This window comes from Idiotropiscis lumnitzeri, chromosome 16 (genome assembly GCF_059441095.1).
Source record: "Idiotropiscis lumnitzeri isolate Australia: NSW breed Sydney's pygmy pipehorse chromosome 16, RoL_Ilum_1.0, whole genome shotgun sequence".
Classification (NCBI taxonomy): Eukaryota; Metazoa; Chordata; class Actinopteri; order Syngnathiformes; family Syngnathidae; genus Idiotropiscis; species Idiotropiscis lumnitzeri.
Window position 1 is genome coordinate 4508523 of NC_142406.1, and position 20573 is coordinate 4529095.

A 20573-nucleotide genomic window follows, 5' to 3' on the forward strand; every position below is an offset into this window, starting at 1 on the left:
TCAAAGTAGACATTCACCATCACAATGCGATGACTGTAGGTCACGATCGTGTGCTGCAGTTTGTAAAAATAAAGAAAATGCATCTTGTGAACTTGTTTTTAATGTTATTTAATTTAGCAAACAATTCATGCCAGAAAGGATGGATGCAATTTTGACGGTCATTGCAAAGGACAGTGATGGCTTCAATCAGAGTGGTGGTTGACTACACTGACGAAATATCCCGTCTTAAGCATTGAGCGTCAGTCTTGGGTCACTTATTAAACAATGCACAATTAACTAATAAGTAGCTAAACTCGACCCTACTTTTTAAATACCAAAATCATAGCTACTTCACTCTTTTTGATATGAATGAACAGAACAATTGAGAAAAGTTGTTACTGTTAACCAGTTACAAGCATCAAAGTTAGGCTTAAGGATGGTGACGAATCTTGTGTGGTGATGCAGTCACCCTTTTTACATATTCAACAACAGGTTAGGTGTCAGAACGCAGGTGTTAGTAGTAAAACAAAACGACAGTGGAACCTCTAACGTTGAATGCAGCAAAGGTGGTAGAATTTGATGTTGTTGGGTTTCGGCTAAGTTTAGTGGCTCACTTTGGTGCCCTTTGTGCATTTTCTCAGTCACTCTCTTAATACCACCACATGGTCATTGCAAAAGTATACACAAATAAAAGTAGACACGAAACAGCAAAAAAACAAAAGCAAGTGTCCTACAAATCTTTGGCTGAAGGAGCATTTCAAGAACATTCAACAGTCCACCTTTCAATGTCAACATTCCGATGGCAGCACAAAACGTTCCGAAGAATAGTGTTGAAAGTGACTATGTCATAAAACGTGTGCAAGTCGGTAATAAATGTGCAACGCAGTTTTAAAGCCTAACGGCTTAAGAGGAGTGGTGCAGGCAAATCCGCTTTTCTTTCTGCTGTGATGTCCAACACTTTCATGATGACGTATGGTATTATCTCGATGTCACCACCTGTGGAGGACAGAACACTTAGTTAGTGTGGTTTTGGAGACAACCGAGATTTAACCAAGACTGAACTACAGGGAACCATTATTTTATTTTTTTTTTACACTTAACGACAATAGGTGGCGTCACGAAGAACTTTTTAAGAATCTTAACTGCCATTGACGACTAAAGACGTCAAGGATCCATTTTTTTTTACTTGGCTCGTAATGAATGAGTTAATTAGTTTAAATCCTTTTTTTTAAGGAATTTCACTCCTGGAAACTTCAATGCTAATTTTTATTACAATGCATTTTTTTGTTGAGTGTTTAGATTACAGTAAACTCCAAATGGAGTGTCAAAAAACATTCACGAAAGAATATATCAAGTCACAAGCTTAGTGCAAGCGACACGGTGCATTCAGGGTGCGGTCATAATGCAGGAATTTGCATAGACGCCCAATTCTATCAGCACATTAATCGTTTTTTTCTTTCTGTTGTGATGTTTTTATGATTTTGGGATGCCAAAATCCCAATCAAATGTTCATAGATTGCCCTGACCTAGCAAGTTTAACTCTATGAAACCGCTCTCCATTATTGATAGGAAGGAAAATAAGAACTTTTTGCACTGTGGATGAGTACCTGGAGAACATACTGTACACTCCTGCCCTGCATCCAAGAATCAAAGGTTACAAAAATAGAAAGTGCAAATGTGGCGCATTCCATTACCCACTGTAACACGATTTTCTCCACAACATGAGCACATCTACCTTCACCCACACACATCATTTGCATGAAAAAAAAAGACCTTCTCTCAAACAAACACGGCACTTTCTGCAGTTGAGAAAACACTGTGCTCTCATTTTACACTACTATATATAGTTTATAGCCAATTGTTACGTGTGAGAAAAAAAAAAGCGTTGTCAAATCACTATTAGCGCTTTCAACAGCTCTTTCCGTCACGACAAACATTCCAGGGCGTTTATTGGTGTGCTCTTAACATTTCCATGCCTGCAGTTATGCATGACAAGACTTGCTTGATTTAAAAAAAAATTGCCTGAAAACCTGTACACAGAAATGTCAGTCCTTATTTGTATTACTTAATTGATTTGTCATTGATATAAGAAATACAAGTTCTTCCATCTGCTATTTACACTGCTCTTTAACTCTTGGATCGGAGCCCAACCCTGTTTTTTTATATTTTTGTGGAAAATGTATATTGGAGGTTTATCTGTTTGTTTTTTTTTTGTTATTGGGATTTGAAAAACAAAAATTTCCAGCGCATTTCAAACTATATGCAGATTTCCGATGTCCGTGAGGCCGACACAGTCCGCTCTATAGTTTTAGGTTGTCATATCACCACTGAACACTAGATGGCAGATATCACTTAGTTACGCTGGCGCCAGGTTTGACACTACTCCACAATGCAACGTTTGGCCTAACAATTTTTTTTGCTGGTTTGGAATGACGTACAAGACAAAAATAGTCCCTGAATAATATTAAAATTATGAGTGTGTAATTATTTTTTTTTAATTCAGAAAAAGAGTTAACGCACTTAACTTTGGCTTCTTGAATTGTATTGCTGTTCAGCGGTTTTGTGCCATTCTTGAAATGGTCATTTTTATGCACAAGGTGGGTGAATCACAGTATGTCGCTCTTTATTTATTTTATTTTCAAACCCCATGCTGTTGAAGGCTTGGTCTTTTATACAATCTTTGAGCATAACATATTAATATATTGTGATGTACATTGGTTCACTAAAAAAAAAAAAATAATAAATTAAAAAAAAAAGGCATGCACACATTTTGTCCTTATTTTGAATGACATATTTGTCATATAAGTGGTTACAAAGTATGTGGTGAGCTTCTACCATGTTTGTCAAAAATAAATAAATAAATAAATAAAGTGCCTGTCTGATGGCTGCATGTGTTATTGGCTGATTATAAGTGGTCAAATGTTCATTGAAATTAGGATGAGTGATGTTAAAATGATATAAATAACACATATACTGTAGTTCAGTTCTATTTGTTATATACCTGAAATGGTTTTCAGACTTTTTACCAGCCAAAAATGTATTGATTTTTTTTTTTTTAAACGACACAAACTCGATTACTTTGTGATTGGTTAGTCGAGGGTGCGAAGGTGGAACGTCAGGCTTTCGCTCACATGACACCCGACAAGGCTAAAATAATTCACTTTCGGACTTGCATAATATACACTAGAATGATCCTGGAGTGAAGGATGTTGTTTGTTGTGATGTCTTATTTCGTATATCCGATCAATAGCATCATTGATAGATCGCATAAATAAATTCTGACATAACAGTTGATCCGACGTTTTGCATGAAATGATTTTGATGCAGCTGATCATATCGGCGGTAAATGTAGTGACAAGCACACTTAATTTTGTGGCACATGACTTATTTGGCTGCAACTATCTGTGGTTTCTGACCAACATCGTTCTAAATTCCTCTGCAAACATATCACCAAGCATTTGGATATGTGAAGAACAATCCATCTTTTTGTCAGTGGTTGAAGTGACTTTCACACTTGATTTTCAATGGTTTCAAAAAACATTTTTTACTCAACCAGTGATAACCAAGCATATAGTAAACATAATTACAGCAAACTAGTGTGATTATTGTATTTTATTTCATGAGCAAAAACATAGTGCCGGGATTGAGTTGGAGTAGAGGTTCTGTATTTAATGTTCATTTATTGCATTTGTAATGAGGCCATATCAGTTTTGCCGCGAATTCATTTCAAATATCAAGAAAATGTCGAATATTTTTGTTTCGCTTTAGCCAAAGCCTTTCTTAAACTATTACTTACCAAAAATCTTAGCTTGTCTTCATTTTGTCACTTGCACAAAGCATTTCTTTGTCTCCGTCAGTCACTTCCCTGCCCTCGTCCTCCACTTGTGTTTTTTCTTCTTCCAATCCAAGGAGCACACTTTTTTTCAGGCTGACGGAGATCACCAATGCTTGCACAATTCCATAGATAAAAGCAAACTCTGGGAGATGCTCCTGGATCAGCCAGAGGAGTCCAGCCATTCCAACCGTGGACACGAAAAACATGGCCATGCCGTGTAGCCAAAGCCTCAGTGGTCCCTGGATTCCCAAAACTTCCAAGATCAGCTTGACGGGAGGCGACACAATCCACAGGAACCCCACCACTAACAGGTCGAACAGATGGCGGAGGAAATTGAAGCAGATCTCGTAGTGCTCAGGAAACAATTCCACATTCCAGCTGTGCACAAAAAGGCGAAAGGGAGATGCTAGCTGGGAAAGTGGAGTCGGGGACGGAGGAGGTGTTCCATAGTCTGAAAAGTCCCCGTCGAGATCCCGATCACTACTCTTGATGTGACGTTTTTTTTGCTTGATTTCACTTGGCTGTGTTTTCCTTCCCCAGGGTAAGAAATATGTCGGAAGATATCGATTCCACCATCTTGGAACACGTTCAACAGTTATCTCCACTTTTTGTTTTCCTGCACATAGATCTTCTATTTCCATGGGTTGTATCTTCTCCTGGGCTTCCCAGAACTCATCGTCTCCTGCACTATTTAGGTCTTTTTGTCGCTCAAACCCTGAGACAATCTGCGTTTTGATCTCAACGTTATCCAATATAGTTTTGTCTGACGCTGCACCCCTACCCCAGGAACGCACCCACCCCCATGCTCTTCCTACCACAGCTGTCATGGTTCCTCTTGGAACTTTTTTTGCACCTCAATCAAACTGAAAAACAAAGGCCAACTTGTTTTGTCTAAAATTGTTTGAGTAGTTGTTGACAACCGGATCATCAAATTAACTGGCAATCATACAAAAGGAGAGTGCAGCTCTGTAAAATTACGATACGACCTTTTGTGGCTTGAAAGTCGACAAAATGCAATGTTCATCACGATTCTGGTCTTCATAGATTGACTCCACAACACTTGTTTCGGTTCGTCAAATGCGGAAGTAAATACAGACCAGTTTCGATGCGCTGTTTTGACGTTTTTGGCGTCATGTAGCCAGAATTCGGCAAGCTTATCCAACTTCTCCAGACTTTAGAGCCCTGCTTCGCTCCGTGTACCTGGAAATATAAAACAAGAAATGTTCAGTCTGGAAATTTTCCTTCCACGTAAGCAGCGCCGTGTAGCTAATGCTGCGGTTACGTGTCGGTAACGTTGGGAAATTTGGCAAGACTATTTTTGACGACTGATATAAAAAAAGACACCTTAGGTAAAAAAATCGGCGACGGAATGCCGTCAGAAGTAAATATGCCTAGAAATTTTGTTAACCAATAACTTTTACTCAAAATAAAAGATCACCTTCATCGACGTTGGCTGGGTGTCGCTGCTAGCTTCTATGGTAGCTTGAATTGTCGAATCTCGAACCCAACCAATTGGTGCTTGCGGGGTGTCGTATCATTGGTTTGCCACTTTGTAATTCGGAAGAAAATTCCAATTCGGCCTGTAGCAGGTTGACGATTCTTGCCAGGGAATTGAAGGTAAGGCGCATCCCAAAAGGAGAACAAAAGAGGGCGGACTACCGGTTTTCTCCTTCAAAATAAAACTGTTAAACCTGTAAATAAGGTTGTGTTGTATTGCTACTGCAATGGTAAATTAAAACTAAACAAAGTAGTCGTATTACTTGTAGATTTGATCGCACAGAATCACGTGTACTTTAGCTCAGTAGTTACTTTCGAACTGTGCCATGATAAAATGCACAAGATTCAGTTCAGTGCAACTATGCCATGACCAGTGTTCACAACGTCAGTCGTTTTATACTTTTTTTTTGCAGTTACTGCAATTTAAAAAAATAGAACAGATTTCCACTATGATTAAAGGACGCATTTAGCTGCACAAATCTTCACTTAAGTTTATTAGTTCTAGATGCACCCCAAAAAAATACTTCCAAAGGTTAATAAATAAAAAAAAAAATTGCAAAACAGTGTAGAACCACTGCCCTAACTAGTCAACCATGATTGGATTCATAAAGGCTTTCATCTTGGTCGGTTTAAATGCATACTGTAGTGCCCAAAACACAATTTTAAAAAAAATGAAAAAAATAAGGGATTTTGTTCAGATATTTGATGCACATTTTTATACCAAATGGTGCAGACTAATTTTGTTTTTAAGACAAAAAATGATTTAATCAAAGTTCAAAGAGCACACCAAATCAAGTCAGATTCAAATTTATTTGATCACAAAATGCATTCAACAACAGACAAGTCGGCAGCGTCAACAAAACCTCCCAAAATTTGCTTCAGCACCTGTAAAACACAGTTAAACATTTCAGCATCTTAATTTGGAATTACTGAATGAACAAAACATTTTCAAATTAACTGGATGAGTGCCTCACAATCATCTGAGTTTAATACAGCTCCAGTATTGTTCAACATTAAATACTTAAGATTAAAGAAAAACTTTAAAATGGTCTGAGTGTCTCAGTGCGCTGCGAGTAAACTTCAGCTTTAAATCAGTAGAACCGAATCATGAATCATCATCGACAAAACAGACCACTTATACACATTTAGGGTTTGTCCATTATTCAAAGCCTGCACAAAAATAAATCTTAACACTGGATGGATGCACAAAATATAATTTGTAACCCAATTGTACTTATGACTGAAAAGATGAAAGTATCCCGTCCACTTTGAGTCAGGAGCGGCAAGACGAAATGTCATCATCACAATCATGTGATAAAATTCCACAGAAAATGTCATGACACCATTTTGGAAATTAGTAGCCTCTCATACGTCTGAATCATCACTCAATCATTTAGAGTAGAAACATTTCCCAGCAACATACCTTGAGAGGAACCTGCCATATAGCAGTCATTTGGACACCTGAAGAACAAAAAGACTTAAAAACATGTTTCACTTAAATATCTGTTCAGAGTAGAATGCATGCATGCTCAGTGCACTGTGAAAGATCTTCATTTGGAAACTCAGAGACTCTAGTCTCGTAAATCATCACTGCAGCAACAGGGTAATTCAAAACTTGTGGAAAAGGTTACCAATACTCACCATAGAGGCAGCCAATCTGGACTTCGCCAATCTCTGCAATCAAATGCAAAGCAGTGTGGGTACATTGGGCAGAAGCACAAAAGCATGCGCCCGTTTTAAATAGGTCATCTCATATTACTCAATTGTGAGAGTTCCTTGACATTTACAGCGCTCACTAGCAAGCTCGCTTTTCCTACAGCACGTTGCAGATTTTAAATTTGTGCACTCTTTCAAAGAATCAATGTTTTTTTTAGTGAGTGCCTCTTGAGATTTTATTTACATTTCTTTTCATATTGTGCTTATACTGCCATCCATTGATATTATTGATCAGACCTAATTAAATGTTCATTTTTGTAGGCTAATGAGTGCATTTACTCAATATTAAATGGGCAAATCTTTTGTGGCCCTGCTGCCCGGCATACCCATAATGCTGGTTTTGGCAACATCAACTGCAGGCCTTTCAACACCTGAACAAGAAAAAGGAAGAGTTAAAAAATGTGTTACAGCTATGCAAATTCTGCAGTGTAAAATACATGCATTTTCAGTGCACTGTGAAAGAGCTTCATTGTATAATCAGAGACTCTAGTCTAGTGAATCATCATTACGGAAATTTAATGAATGTTACTCAAGGACTATCAGCCAAAACCCACCATTACTCATTGTATGAGTACTGGAAAGCCAACGTTATTGTAGGGCATTACATCCAGCAGAGTAAGCCTGAAAGAAAGGCAGAATTTGCATTTTTTAACTTTATAGCTGAGAAAAAGAATAAATGTAATGTCAAATAGACAAAAATCAAACATGCACGCAACAAATGAAGGCGATTATCGACACACGCAGTATGCAATATTTTCACTCACTTTTCTCACCCATCCCCGATCTGGGTTTCTTGGTCTTCATTAGACAAGTCGATAGCCATCAGCAAATCTTCGTGAGTACTAGCTGAAAACGAATAAAAGACATTTAAAAAAAAAAAAAAAAAAAAAAAAAAAAAATCTACGCTACATTACCCTAACGCGCTAGACCACGTGCTTCTTATTACAGTTAGCGCAACATGCGGTAAAACTAACTTTGATATTTCTTTTCTAATGCAAGATTTGCTAATATATACTTTATTACCGTTCATCGTAGCTCTTTGGAGACCACACTACTTTCGTGACAAATGCAGCAAAACTGGTTCTTCGTGGTAGATGTAAACGATTCTGCATCCGGAAGAAAAGAGGCTGAACGGATGGCTTTTGAGGCTTTATAATGCGGGGTCCTTCACATTTTGAGATGGGTAGTGACAGTAGTGCCTGACAGGAAGTCATGTTTAAAAAATATTTTTTTTAAAAGTTGGCACATTTAAAGCGTAGGGAGAAAAAAATGCATGACTTGGGAAACTTTATTTGCGTAATTATCAATATAAGGTAAATTAGATATTACTGATTTGGTTGGCTCTTTTTTTAATGAAAATAATAAAAAAAAAAACAGGAAAATATTGATTCTTAAAATAATTTTATTCGTAATTTAATTTCGATGAAAATACTGCAACGCTCCTCACAGCTACCAACGTGCGAATCCCAAAAAAGATTAGCGCTTCATTCAGGCACACTGTTTGCTCATTTCGGGCGGTGATGTCGCCTAAGAGTCACGCCTTTTGTGGTTGCCAGATTTCACGTATAAACAGCCATTTAGACACGTAAGTTTGTTGCGCGTTTAATATTTTTAGCTGGCAACACAACATCAGACGCTGTCATTCCTGGGTCGCTTTGCTTGGATCGACGGAGCGAAGATGGCGACTGCCTACGAGCGATATAATTTGTAAGTACATTTAACTCAGTTTAATTTTGAAATGCACTATCTCGACATCGGTCAAACTGCAGCTCGGAAGCAAGCCGCAACCTGGGCCGAAATGATCTCTTTGGAACGAAATGCCAGGACAGCTAAAGTTCATTGAGTGACTCTTGTTTAAACAGGAAGTACTAAAGTTAAAACCACTATAATTTCATTTCTCTATATCTTTTAAATAAATGAATATTTGCTGTCAGATTATTTCTACAATTTATTTAATTGCACCGCGTTTTATTTGTGCAACAATCATGGTCTTGGAAAACATCTCGTGTCACATGGAGGCGAAATATAAGCCAGAAATGTTTATTCCATGTATGGCATCCCCTTTGTTTGGTAACATTCCTTTACTATATTGATCCCGTTGGAAATCTTAACTTGCCACAGTCTGTATTGTTATTTTTAACTAAATTAGTCCATGATTTATTCATGAGTAATTGAAAAATAGGAAATATCATATTTTTCCTTTGATGCATTACCAAACCCCCCTTGTCGCAAATTATTTGTAAAGGTCAAAAATGAGCATTTCTTGAAACATATATGGGAATAATACTGTGGATAGACTAAACCCCAATACTGATTTTTGAGCGCCCGTGAACATGCAGTGTTAGTTTGGTCCCATTAGTCTAGTTTGGATTATGAAAGGGCAACAATAGGGTGTTTGTGCAGCTCACTCACTAGAGCAGTTTCATTACATACATATCGTCAGTTCCATTTGCCACTGCGGCGGAACAGGTCACACTTTTCCTCTGCAGTGATCTTGACCTGTTTTTATGAGCACTACTTTTTTGTTTCTTACTTAAAACCATCAAACCTATTTAATATCTCACCAAACAGAACAAGGATATCTAAAATGCAGTTTGATGACGATTTTATTTACCAAGGGGGAAAACGGTCCAAACCTATCTGGCCCTTTGTGAAAAAGTAATTTCGCCCACCACCCTTTTTGTTATATCACCAAGCAACTGTGACTCACAAAAGTTTTGGGAAAGCTGAGTTCAATTTCACAGGCAACACCCAACCACCACCTTTGTTGTATAAAGAAATCATTTAAATAAAATCTGTTTGACAAAGTGAAGTCGGCTACAAAAACGCATCATGCCACGATCCGAAGAAATTCCAGGGAAAAAAAGGGATTGAAATCAATTAGTCTAGAAAAGATTGCAAAGCCATCTTCAAGACTCCAGTGACCCCTGTCAGAGCCATTATCCACAAATAGAGAAAACTGGGAAGAGTGGCAAATCTTCCCAGGAGTGGTTGACCAACGGAGTTTACCTCAAGAGTGGGACAACGACTCATCCGGGAGGTCACAAAACAACCTAGAAAACCATCCAAAGAACTGCAGGCGTCGCTGGCCTCAGTTAATGTCAGTGTTCACAACTCCACCACAAGAAATTAACAAAAATGGCATCCATGGGAGGTTTGCCAGGCTAACACCACTGCTGTCACAAAAGGACACAAATCTTCGTCTCACATTTGCGAATCATCCTGATGATCCTCAAGACTTTTGAAGAAATATTCTATGGAGTGTTGAGTCAAAAATGTAACTTTTTGCAGCCCGTTACATCTGTCGTAAAAATCGGCGTGAAAGACTCATCACCAATTATTGCAAATGTTTGATTTCAGTTATTGCTGCCAAAGGTGGCAGAACTCAATATTATGTTGAGGGAGCCATCACTTTTTCACATAGTCAATTAGGTTTTTATTGGTTTTCTCCTTGGTAAATAAAATTTTCATGGCTTACGGTTAGGGGGAAAATACTTGATCACAGCACCGTGTGGAACCTCAACAGACTTTAGATATATTTTTCTATTATTTTTTTTGGGGTCTCATTTGTACAGCTTTCTTCATCTTTTCGGGGCATTACAGTATTAGTTACTTGCGCACAACAAGTATACAAACTAATTGTATAAACTGTTTGTTTCATGAATAATTAAACTGTAGTTTTGTTGTTTTTATTCAAGGCCTCCAGCTATAAAAATGGGGGACAGAGCGTTTATTCATCTGTATTTTTAGGATTGTGCTATTTTATGAACACTTAAATTGAAAGGAAGTGACCTGTAGCTAGCAGACATGAGATTTAATTCCAAGCACCGGCCTTCCCACCTTTTATCCGCGACCCTATTGAGGATATACAACATGGAAAATTGACAACGTTTATTGGCATCTATCAGCTACTGTCTCTCTTATATGTACCTGGAAAAAGATGTGTTTCCTAATTTTTCTTCAGACACACCACCGCTGAAAAGTTTTTCATCGAAGCCTGTGATGAAGGGGCTGATGCTGTCCTGGCTATCGACAGGGTGTCATATGAGATGACCCTCAAAAGTAAGAAGACTCTTCCAAAAGCTATCTAGAGCTATTTTGGACCGTGCACGGTGCACATTTTCTTTAGATTCCTTTGAAGATTACGACCGCAACTAATATGATCTACTGTGATTCAGTTGCCTTTACTAATATCCACACGATTCATCCCGTGTAATTTTTTTTAAACAAAAGCTGTCAAGAGTCCTTTCTTATTATAAAAAGAGTGGCTACGGTATAATTGGGTCTATCAGTGCTATTCTTATGCTGAGTGGCCACTTGACTGGTGACATTTATCCATAATCATAGAGTGGCTTCCAACCAGTGGTGGTCGGTCAAGGCCTACAAAGCCTTCTCTGATGGCCTAACATAATCAAGGAAAATGATCATATTCTTTACATTTCTATCATATAATATCCTAGTGTTGCATTTTCAGGTGAGAGTTTTTATCCAATCAGAATTCCGCTAGCTCGTGTTGCCAGGCAGGTTTCACAATACCAGTAGCACACACTAATCTTCCGGGGGCTTTCAGATACGATTATGCAGGCATCTGTGCTGTCAAAGTAAATGGAGTTTCAGAGTTGAGAGACCATTGTGATAGCCAATCAGATTACGAGTTGGTTACTGGCCTTACGCTGAAGGTGATGAACAGTTTTGTGATTGGATACTCACTCTAACACACCTGAAAGTCGTAACGGGCGACTATTTGAAAATATGAAATATATTCTTGCTTTTTTAAACCACTATGGCCGAAGGAGGGAAAATTGTGGATTTAATTGCAGATACACTTGCGAGGCCATTTTCAAGACGGACCTTTCGAGAGAAGCTAGGTCGTCCAACACTCACTCAGTACTGTGTAATTGTGTTTCTGTATATTATTTGTCCAGCCGTGGTGTCATAAATGATGCTATTATGAGGGGGATTCATTAAAGTAGGACTTCACTGCGTGCGAAATGTGCGGCCCGCCACTTTTTAAAAGCATCGAATGTGTGATGTTTTCACAGGTAAAAAGGACATTCCTGCCTCAGCGGTGACCAGGCCCATTTGCGGCATCGTGGGGACCATTCGCCTGGTGGCCGGTAGGAACTACTGAGATGGATTTAATTGGAGCATATTCAGTATGTCGTTCAGTATGATGGATATCGCTCCAATCGGCTTTGTATAGGGATGTACCTCATCGTCATCACGAGGAAGAGAAATGTGGGCAGCCTCCTGGGCCATGCAGTGTGGAAAGCCGTGGATTTTGATATCATCTCTTACAAGAAGACAATTTTGCATCTGTCAGAGCTCCAGGTATAAGAACTCATGCGTAGACGAGAAACACACAGGAAGGCGGCAGTTATAACCAAGAACGGTGATATTGTCAGGTAGTCGTGGTTTAAAAACTATTGCTGAACAAACCCTGACAGGTCATCATTGAACTGCGGGAATGGAGGTAGTGTTGTTCTCAAAAGATGTATAGAGTTATGTTTGCGCAATCAAACACAATTCATATGCAGTTAAAACAATATAAAATAGTGCACACATCAAGTGGTAACAATGCCAGAGAGCATATTGTCTGTGACCAGAGAAATGTTGGCAGTTCACATCAGGTTTCACTGCTGTGCAAATTGGCTTAGCAGTCTTATCCTATTATCCCAACGGAGACGCGCAAAGCCCAGAAAGCATGCATCTCATTCTAATACAACGTCCACTGCTGTTGCTTAAACCACAGCTATTGCACTTAAGACCACTCACTGCAGCTTTGTGTGTACAAAAACAGGCACATATTTGATTACTCGCTTTGGAGAAGAAGAAAAAAAATACGCACTTATCCGTCAATTTGATTTTAAATATTGTTGTGTTGAAACATGTCAAACTTTGACCAAACACGAAGGTGTTAGTTTAATCGCTTGGACTTATTTAGAAAAACGGTAACATTTCCAAACTTAAAACATTTCTCCCATGTCTTAACTGAAAGTCTGTCCCATGCTTCAGATGAAATAACCCAAGGATGTGATTTGCAGTACACTTAACGTCCTCTTTTTGCTCACTTGTTGAAATCAAACGGCTTTGGGGATGTGGTCAGGGGTGTGAGCTACTTTTCACTGCCATTCTTTACTGCTCGTGTGCGTATTCAAGAATGGCTTTGAAATAATAATGACGACCAGGTGCAGTGATGTTTCGAGCCCCGACTCATGAAAAATGCTAAGCAGACAGCAGTAAACACAAATGATAATCTGTAAAAACTCAAAAGTTCAATGGATGCAAGACTGCAAAGCTTTTACCAAGAGCTCCCATGCTAAAATGTAACTTGACCTTTAAAGATGTTTATTGAAGTTGCTTTTGAAATCTCGAGTGCAGCCTCATATTCTGCAAATTCAACAAACAACTATTTTCAGTTCTATATAACCTATAAAATGTCTTAACACTGCCAAGTAAATGAAAATTTGGAACAGTGCATTTTAACAAAAACATTATTTTTGAACACAAGAACCCTCAGAGGACAATTAAATGCAAAAGCAAGATTTTCCCCCCAAAAAAATCAACCCACAATGTTTGCTATTTCTTTTTCTGAGTTTCAAACGATTGTTTGCCATTCTAGCCTTCTTCTCACCCTAAAGTACAGCGGTGGGCAAACTTTTTGAATGGCAGACCACAATGGGTTCTAAAATTTGACAGAGAGGCCGGACCAGGAGCAGATGGATGGAGTGTTTTGGTAACCTCACCTCGTTGGAGAAGAAAAAGATGCATTTAATTTTAAATTAAAATGAACAAAAGCATTACAACAAAATATATGTCTTGGACACACCACAGTATTTAGAAAATAAAACATGAACAAGGTTTATTCATTTAATTTTTTTCAAATTCGGTGGGCCGGATTAAAACGTCTAACGGGGCCGCATGTGGCCCCTGGGCCGTAGTATGCGCACGCCTGCTAAAGTAGAATGAAAAAGACAAGATAGCCCAATTGGTGCGGCAATAAGAAAATAAAGCTTAGAAAAAAGATATCGGTTTGGAGAAGCAGGTAGTTATAAATATTGGTAGAATTTTTTTTTTTTTTTTTTTTATTGTGCAACCTTTGTTGAGAAGTTTGGAGAAATCAATAATAAGATATGCTTCAGTGTGCCTCTGTCACACGTCAATGAGGGGATATATTTTGCCAACCCCTGTAAAATGTGTTATTTTTCTGTCCTTTTCAAGTCTCAGGAAAATAAAACCTTCCTGTCCATGCTAAATAACGTGCTGACTACAGACGGATTCTACTTCTGCACTGATTATGACCTGACGCACACCCTTCAGCGACTGGCCAACACCAGCCCCGACTTCCAGGAGATGAGCCTGCTAGAGCGGGTGAGTGATCCAACAAATAAACCTGCCTCTGATCAAAGTGAATTTATTCTGTATGACGCAGAAGTCATGTCTTTATTCAATTGATCTTTTAAAACATCATGAAATAGGATGGCCAATAAAAAAATAGTTCAATCTTATATTGGTGATTGGTGAATCTTGAATAAGATAAAGATTGAGTGTGTGGCTGATGTTTTTCAGGCAGATCAGAGGTTTGTGTGGAATGCAAATCTCCTCCGTGAGCTGGCAGCAGAGCCAGAGGTAAGATGACCATCAGAGGCCAAACTCACTTTCCCTTAGTAGCACTGTACTTTTTTTTTACACTCAGTTTTAACTTCCAATTTAACTTCCCATAGCTCCACAGGTTTGCTCTCCCCGTTGTACACGGCTGTATCCTTTTTACACTATCTTTAACAGAAGCTGGAGAGAGAAGAAATGTTGACTTTTTATGCTTTAAAGGAACACTTAACAGGCTTGTTTCCTTGATCTGTTGGGGCAGTCATTGTCATGAAACCGTGTCGTATCAACGGGAAGATCTTTGAGTGGATCCTTATATCCCGGAGAAGCTGCTTCCGGGCTGGTGTCAGATACTACGTCAGAGGTAACAACACTGATTAGCTGCATTAATGCTAATCTTAGTTTAAAAGTTGTTTTGTTTAGTTTGACGCTGAGAAGTATGTAAGGTGCACTTTGGAGACAAATTAAATTTCTCCACTCTTCCATCCAGGCATTGACTCAGAAGGCCATGCTGCAAACTTTGTTGAAACTGAGCAGATAGTTTTATACGAGGGAGCCAGAGCTTCCTTTGTGCAGGCAAGTATGATAACTGTGGCTGGCCTTATTTACGTCAGTCATTGTGAGGCATTTTTCAAATTTACTGAAATAATTTCACCATGATGGTTTTTGTCCCACAGACAAGAGGTTCTATGCCTTTTTACTGGAGTCAAAGGCCCAACCTTAAATATAAACCTAAACCTATTATCAGCAAAACAACCAGTCATGTAAGGACAGGTCTTCAGTCATTATATTTTTCTTTCGATGCAGGGAAGTTGATACTCACTACTTGGAAATATGTTTCAGTTGGATGGTTTCCAGAGGCATTTTGACTCTCAGCTCCTAATCTATGGGAAACAAACCATTCTTAACCTGGTAAGTCAAATTCTCAAATTTAATTGTGCCAATGGCATTATTTTGATGCATATTTCGCAGCATTCATTCAAAACAAGGAATACGGTGCATACCAGGAGTTAGATAAAGTTAGCAGAGTTGCATTCATAGAGCAAAAACATGGTATGTCTAAATTTTTATGACATTTGCAAGACCAATAAGCACATTAAAGTATTACCAAATATATCGAGTGTGTCGTTAATAATAAAAGTAATAATTTCCATCCTTTCTTCTCTAGCTTCATGAAACTGATTGTGTTTGTCCCTTTTACTGGATGAGTGAGTAAAAAAAACAAAAAAAAAACATCGGCAGAAGTCACATGGCTGTTTTGAGCGCCCTCCCCACCAAAAAAATGAATAAGCGATTTTCATATTTGCGATTCAAACATGATGAAAATAAGTAAAAATTATTTTCCAGTTGGGATTGATTGTAATGTTTTATTTCAAAACACATATTTTATTTTTTTAATATTATATTATATTATATTATATTATATTATATTATATTATAAGGGTGGCACGGTGGATGACTGGTTAGCACGATGGCCTTAATTATATTATATTATATTATATTGTATTATATTATATTTCAGGTAAATCAAAAAGGCTCTGAAAAGCCACTTGAACAGGCATTTGCCAAGATGGTGGCCGGCGTGAACAATGATATGCTCAAGTAAGTTGTACTCTTTTCACTTTTATTATTTTAATTTTTTGGACGTTTTCAAAACAATGAGAAACAAGGCTCGAATACTGTACATGCGCTATTTATATGGCTTCCCACACTATTCTAACTAGTATGGTTAAGTGGGTATTAGTCTCCTGTTAGGATTTGAGTAATTATGTGAGGTTTATAGTTTACCACCTGAATAGAAAATATATACCATTCAGAATGTTTTACTCTCCATCCTCAGTTACATAGCCTTTGATTTCCACAAAGAGTGTAGCCACATGAGATGGGATCGTCTCCAGATCTTGGTGGATGCTGTAGCGGAAACACAAGATGAATACAGGTACACTCAGGAGCTATATGAAAGGATGTAAGGCATTATGGAATTGCTGTCCCAACAAGAAAGGGCCCATGTTTTTTATTTATTTATTTCTGTGCAGTTACTTAATGATGAACCCGGACGCAAGGGTACTATCCCAGCAGAGAGGTGTCTTCCGCAGTAACTGTATGGACTGCTTGGATCGAACCAATGTCATCCAGAGCCTTTTGGCAAGACGTTCTTTGCAATCTCAGCTCCAGGTAAACAAACATCCGCTGAAAAAAAGGCCAATGAATTAGGTTAACAATATGTCTTTGATTTTGTCGTCAGAGAATGGGTGTTCTAAACGTCGGACAGCGTCTTGAAGAGCAGGCCGACTTTGAGCAGATCTACAAAAATGGTAACATGCTTCTAATGTTTGCACGTTAGCATGTGTCGTGTGACTTGAGCGTACCCTCACATCTGTGTGCTTTCTAATCAGCATGGGCTGACAATGCCAATGCATGTGCTGTTCAGTACGCAGGAACTGGCGCTTTAAAAACAGACTTCACGAGGTACAGCAACACTCATGTTTCACATATCAAGTGACTAACATGGTGTTTTTTTTATTGCTAATTCTTAAACTATTCTTCTAGCTTTTTTTTTGATAGCCGTTTTTCTCCCCCCCCCCTCCCCCCACTCAGGACAGGGAAGAGAACACACTGGGGATTGTTGATAGATGGTTGGAACTCCATGATCCGCTATTACAAAAACAACTTCGCGGATGGCTTCCGACAAGTATGTTACAGACGCTATGTCACCACGAATTGACAAAAAAATCTAAACGTTTTTTCATACTCAAAGTAGATTATAGGTGTATTGTCTAGATAACTTTTCAACTGAATTACAAATTAACTTTACCCATTAACAAATTAATCGTAATTTCCTCTCTATTTAGCTTAATGAAAATACTGTTTATTTGATTTCAGGATTCAATTGACCTGTTTCTGGGAAATTTTGCCATTGATGACTTAGACGGCCCCGGTCCTCTCAGGGTGCGGAACGACTGGAAGTACCTCACGGTCAGTTGGTCAATATTTTGTCAGTTTGTAGCAGGAGCAAATTAACTTCAATGTAATCACTGAATCCTCTTTTTTACAGCTACCTGTCGTCATGTTGGTGGCATTCTCGATGTGCATAATATGTCTTCTCATGGCTGGTAAGTTCTTTACTTGTGTTCATAACTCCGATCATTTTGGAAGGACGGGTTTTGTAAGGACAAGGCTTTGGTATGACATTCCATTAGCATGAGCACTTGTGACCAAACACGCCCGTGTGTTACTTACGGATTGTTGCATTTCCTGATTGACGATGAGAAAACGCACTGGAATTATTCTCATTTTTAAAAAATGATGCAGTCCATACTGTCTTGCACAAACCTGTGCTTAAAAAAAAAAAAGAGTTAAAACGAACTGAATTTAAAATCAAATAAAAACTGCATTATTGCCACGGTAACTTTGATACATTAAACCTGAAAAATGCCCATAAAATTGTAACATGTCCATACTAAATCATACACACAATGTTATTATTCACAATTTGTCTTTCAGGTGACGCATGGACGGAGACTTTTGCTTATGTGATGTTTTGGGGCGCTTGCAGTGCCATTACAGCCACCATCATCCTCTTTAACGGGCAAGACTTTGTGGATGCTCCTAAACTTGTTCACAAAGAGAAGATGGACTGAGCGAGTCATGTCTGCGCATATATGGGTAACACGATAATCAGCTCTCGCACCAGACTAAGATGTATATGTATATGAATATGATACTCTCTGATGTGTCGATACTTCTCTGAAGATGTTTTTAGTGCGTTACAGAGACGAAAGTTTTGATGATGGCCAAGCTGTTCCAAAATGCATGTGGGAAAAGGGTTATAGTTTGGCCGTGCTCTAAGATTTTCTTCACTGCAAAACACTTTTGGTTGTATGGATGCCGCCTGTCAACTTCCATTCTTCTAGTCTTCAGTCGCCTTCGCCTTTTTTTGGGGCGGGGGGGGTTCTATAATCTTCATCGTAATTTTCTGTATGCAATGAGCCCTCACAATTCACAGAGGATAGGGAGCAAGTCTTGCCTCAAATACAGAAAATTAACAATTGCCACTACTACCTAAAAGGGTTTATAATTGCAAAGAGATGCTGCATGATGGCGGCAAATGACTACTTTTGTATAATTCAAGCTCCTCTTCTCATGTCAAATTCTTCCGTTGGCACAAAGATGCCGCCAGATGATGCTAAACCAAACGCAGTGTTGATTCAATGTCATCTAGTGGCATCTGGGACTTGGACACATACGAGCGAATAACAGAATCTGCTGCAAAAAAATCAAATAAACAAATTAAAGTAGGTGAATTTACGAGTGCGGAACTGCAAATATACATGTTTCACTCACTGTGCTACTAAAACCTAAAAATGAGGTCAGTCTTGGAACAAAATGTAGTTAATTTAATGTCTTACTACATACAGGTCCTTTGAGGCATCTGTCTTGTCAAATCAATAAATACCAAATAAAAAAACTTCATTGGTAGTTGATGTTACCTTAGCAAGATACATCTGTTCCAGAAAAAAACGAGATTGTTTAGTTTATTTGGTTATACTGTGTAATGTTTATTCCTTGGTGTCAAAGTAAAATAAGATGGGTAAAAATATATATATAAATAATGCCTTTGGAACACACAACTAAATCTAACATTTGGTTGCCACTGCATTTTTTACTTTGTATATTATCAATAATTAATTCAGCCATGATTCATACCGAACATTTTTGTCATGCAGTGCACAAGTTTTAGTTGACTTGTTATACTGCAACATTTCTCACAAAACCTGAATCATGATTTTAATTTCTCGAGGCGTCTTACGGGGATACTGTGCAGCCTTTTAAATACTGGCATCAGTTTATTATTAGTTGTAATTTAAAAAGATTTTTCCCCATATGCTTGCACAGAAATGATTTGTAATCAACATAGTGTCATGTTTGGAACAATCTACTCATTTACCTCACTTGATATGTGTGTATGGATATAGTATGTTATTAACACTAAAGAATAGAGGGACATATTTTTCCGTTATAATTATGCACAGACAACGTCATGTCGTTTAAACCCGATAGAAAGTTTTGGTACTTCATTTTTTTTGTTGACACATTTTGCATATGACTGATTCCCAGGTCAAGAATGTCTTTGTGTGGGTTTGTATTTACAGTCCAAATGGTTGTTTTGTTTTGTAATTATATTGAGATATCATATAAATATATATTTGCTTTGTATTATAATTATAATAAGTGATAAATATTTTCATATACAGCATAAATATAGCTTGAAGGTTGTATAATCATACCGTATTTTGTTCTCCTGTAATTCAATGTCTCATCGGTTCAGTGGAGCTAGCGACTTAAAAAATGTCAACTTGGTCATTCATGGGAAATTTCGTGGTATCTCAGATGAATCTCAATGTGCGATTCTAGTATGTAATATTTTAAATTCAGGCAGATCCATTTGTGAGTTTTTTAAGCAGTCATCACTGCGTTTAAAATTCTGCTAAGCCATCATCAATTTCTTTCTACATTATATTTAACAATAAACTACTTTGAACTGACTTCTTTTGTGGCACTGTCTTCTGTTTTAAAGGCTACTTAAATGCAAACAAAATTCATTTATACCGTATACCATCTCAGGCCTACTAACACCAAGATGGTTAAAAAGATCCTTGATAACACAGCCGTGAGATTAGATGAGATTCAACTGGAGTTGTTGTGGTGACTGTCGCCGGAGTGTCATCATCGCATGGAGACCGGGTACAATTTTATACGTTTGATTACAAGTTACATGTATTCAGTTTAATGCAATCAAGATATTTACTGACTGTGCTTTAATTCAATGTACAATAAAAGGTCAGGGCAGGCTGTGTGAAATGCATAGGTGGCAGATGTTTTGTACAGGACGAGCCACACGTCTGAGAACTGGGTGTGCTGACGCAGAACGTTCCAGACA

At 38.1% G+C, this 20573-nt stretch overlaps 2 protein-coding genes, 1 long non-coding RNA gene and 1 other non-coding gene across 6 annotated transcripts; 1 reads left to right on the top strand and 3 right to left on the bottom strand.

The window, feature by feature from the left end:
* Positions 1-585: 585 nt before the first annotated feature.
* Positions 586-5484, bottom strand: LOC148320955 (uncharacterized). The gene is made up of 3 exons (XM_088278784.1): positions 5253-5484; positions 3776-5014; positions 586-975 (listed from the first exon to the last, which is right to left on the bottom strand). The coding sequence occupies exon 2, from the start codon at positions 4639-4641 to the stop codon at positions 3784-3786; it is 858 nt and encodes a 285-aa protein (XP_088134910.1). The 5' UTR covers positions 4642-5014; positions 5253-5484; the 3' UTR covers positions 586-975; positions 3776-3783.
* Positions 5485-6102: 618 nt separating this feature from the next.
* LOC148320956 (uncharacterized) lies at positions 6103-8183 on the bottom strand. Of its 3 annotated transcripts, XR_015846968.1 has the most exons (6): positions 8051-8183; positions 7792-7873; positions 7582-7648; positions 6953-7398; positions 6735-6772; positions 6103-6196 (listed from the first exon to the last, which is right to left on the bottom strand). It is a non-coding gene; the product is annotated as an uncharacterized LOC148320956 (long non-coding RNA). The 3 variants fall into 3 exon arrangements; XR_015846967.1 differs by having other exon boundaries at positions 6735-7398; XR_015846966.1 differs by having other exon boundaries at positions 6103-7398.
* Positions 6838-6906, bottom strand: LOC148320957 (small nucleolar RNA SNORD52). Its single transcript, XR_015839512.1, has one exon. It is a non-coding gene; the product is annotated as a small nucleolar RNA SNORD52 (small nucleolar RNA).
* Positions 8184-8572: 389 nt separating the features above from the next.
* On the top strand, positions 8573-20178 carry LOC148320958 (phosphatidylinositol-3-phosphatase SAC1-A-like). The gene is made up of 20 exons (XM_088319564.1): positions 8573-8734; positions 10992-11089; positions 12070-12144; positions 12231-12358; positions 14249-14398; positions 14597-14656; positions 14752-14785; positions 14895-14996; positions 15123-15208; positions 15310-15396; positions 15476-15544; positions 16155-16234; positions 16473-16571; positions 16669-16807; positions 16878-16947; positions 17029-17101; positions 17231-17324; positions 17516-17608; positions 17688-17745; positions 18137-20178. The coding sequence occupies exons 1-20, from the start codon at positions 8706-8708 to the stop codon at positions 18271-18273; spliced, it is 1761 nt and encodes a 586-aa protein (XP_088175690.1). The 5' UTR covers positions 8573-8705; the 3' UTR covers positions 18274-20178.
* Positions 20179-20573: the final 395 nt, after the last annotated feature.

Coding starts and splice junctions, on each gene's coding strand:
- LOC148320955 (XM_088278784.1), bottom strand. CDS start 4,641: ATGACAGCTGTGGTAGGAAGAGCATGGGGGTGGGTGCGTTCCTGGGGT.
- LOC148320958 (XM_088319564.1), top strand. CDS start 8,706: ATGGCGACTGCCTACGAGCGATATAATTT. Junction 12,145..12,230: donor GACCATTCGCCTGGTGGCCG/GTAGGAACTACT, acceptor GGCTTTGTATAG/GGATGTACCTCATCGTCATC. Junction 14,786..14,894: donor TCTCCCCGTTGTACACGGCT/GTATCCTTTTTA, acceptor CTGTTGGGGCAG/TCATTGTCATGAAACCGTGT.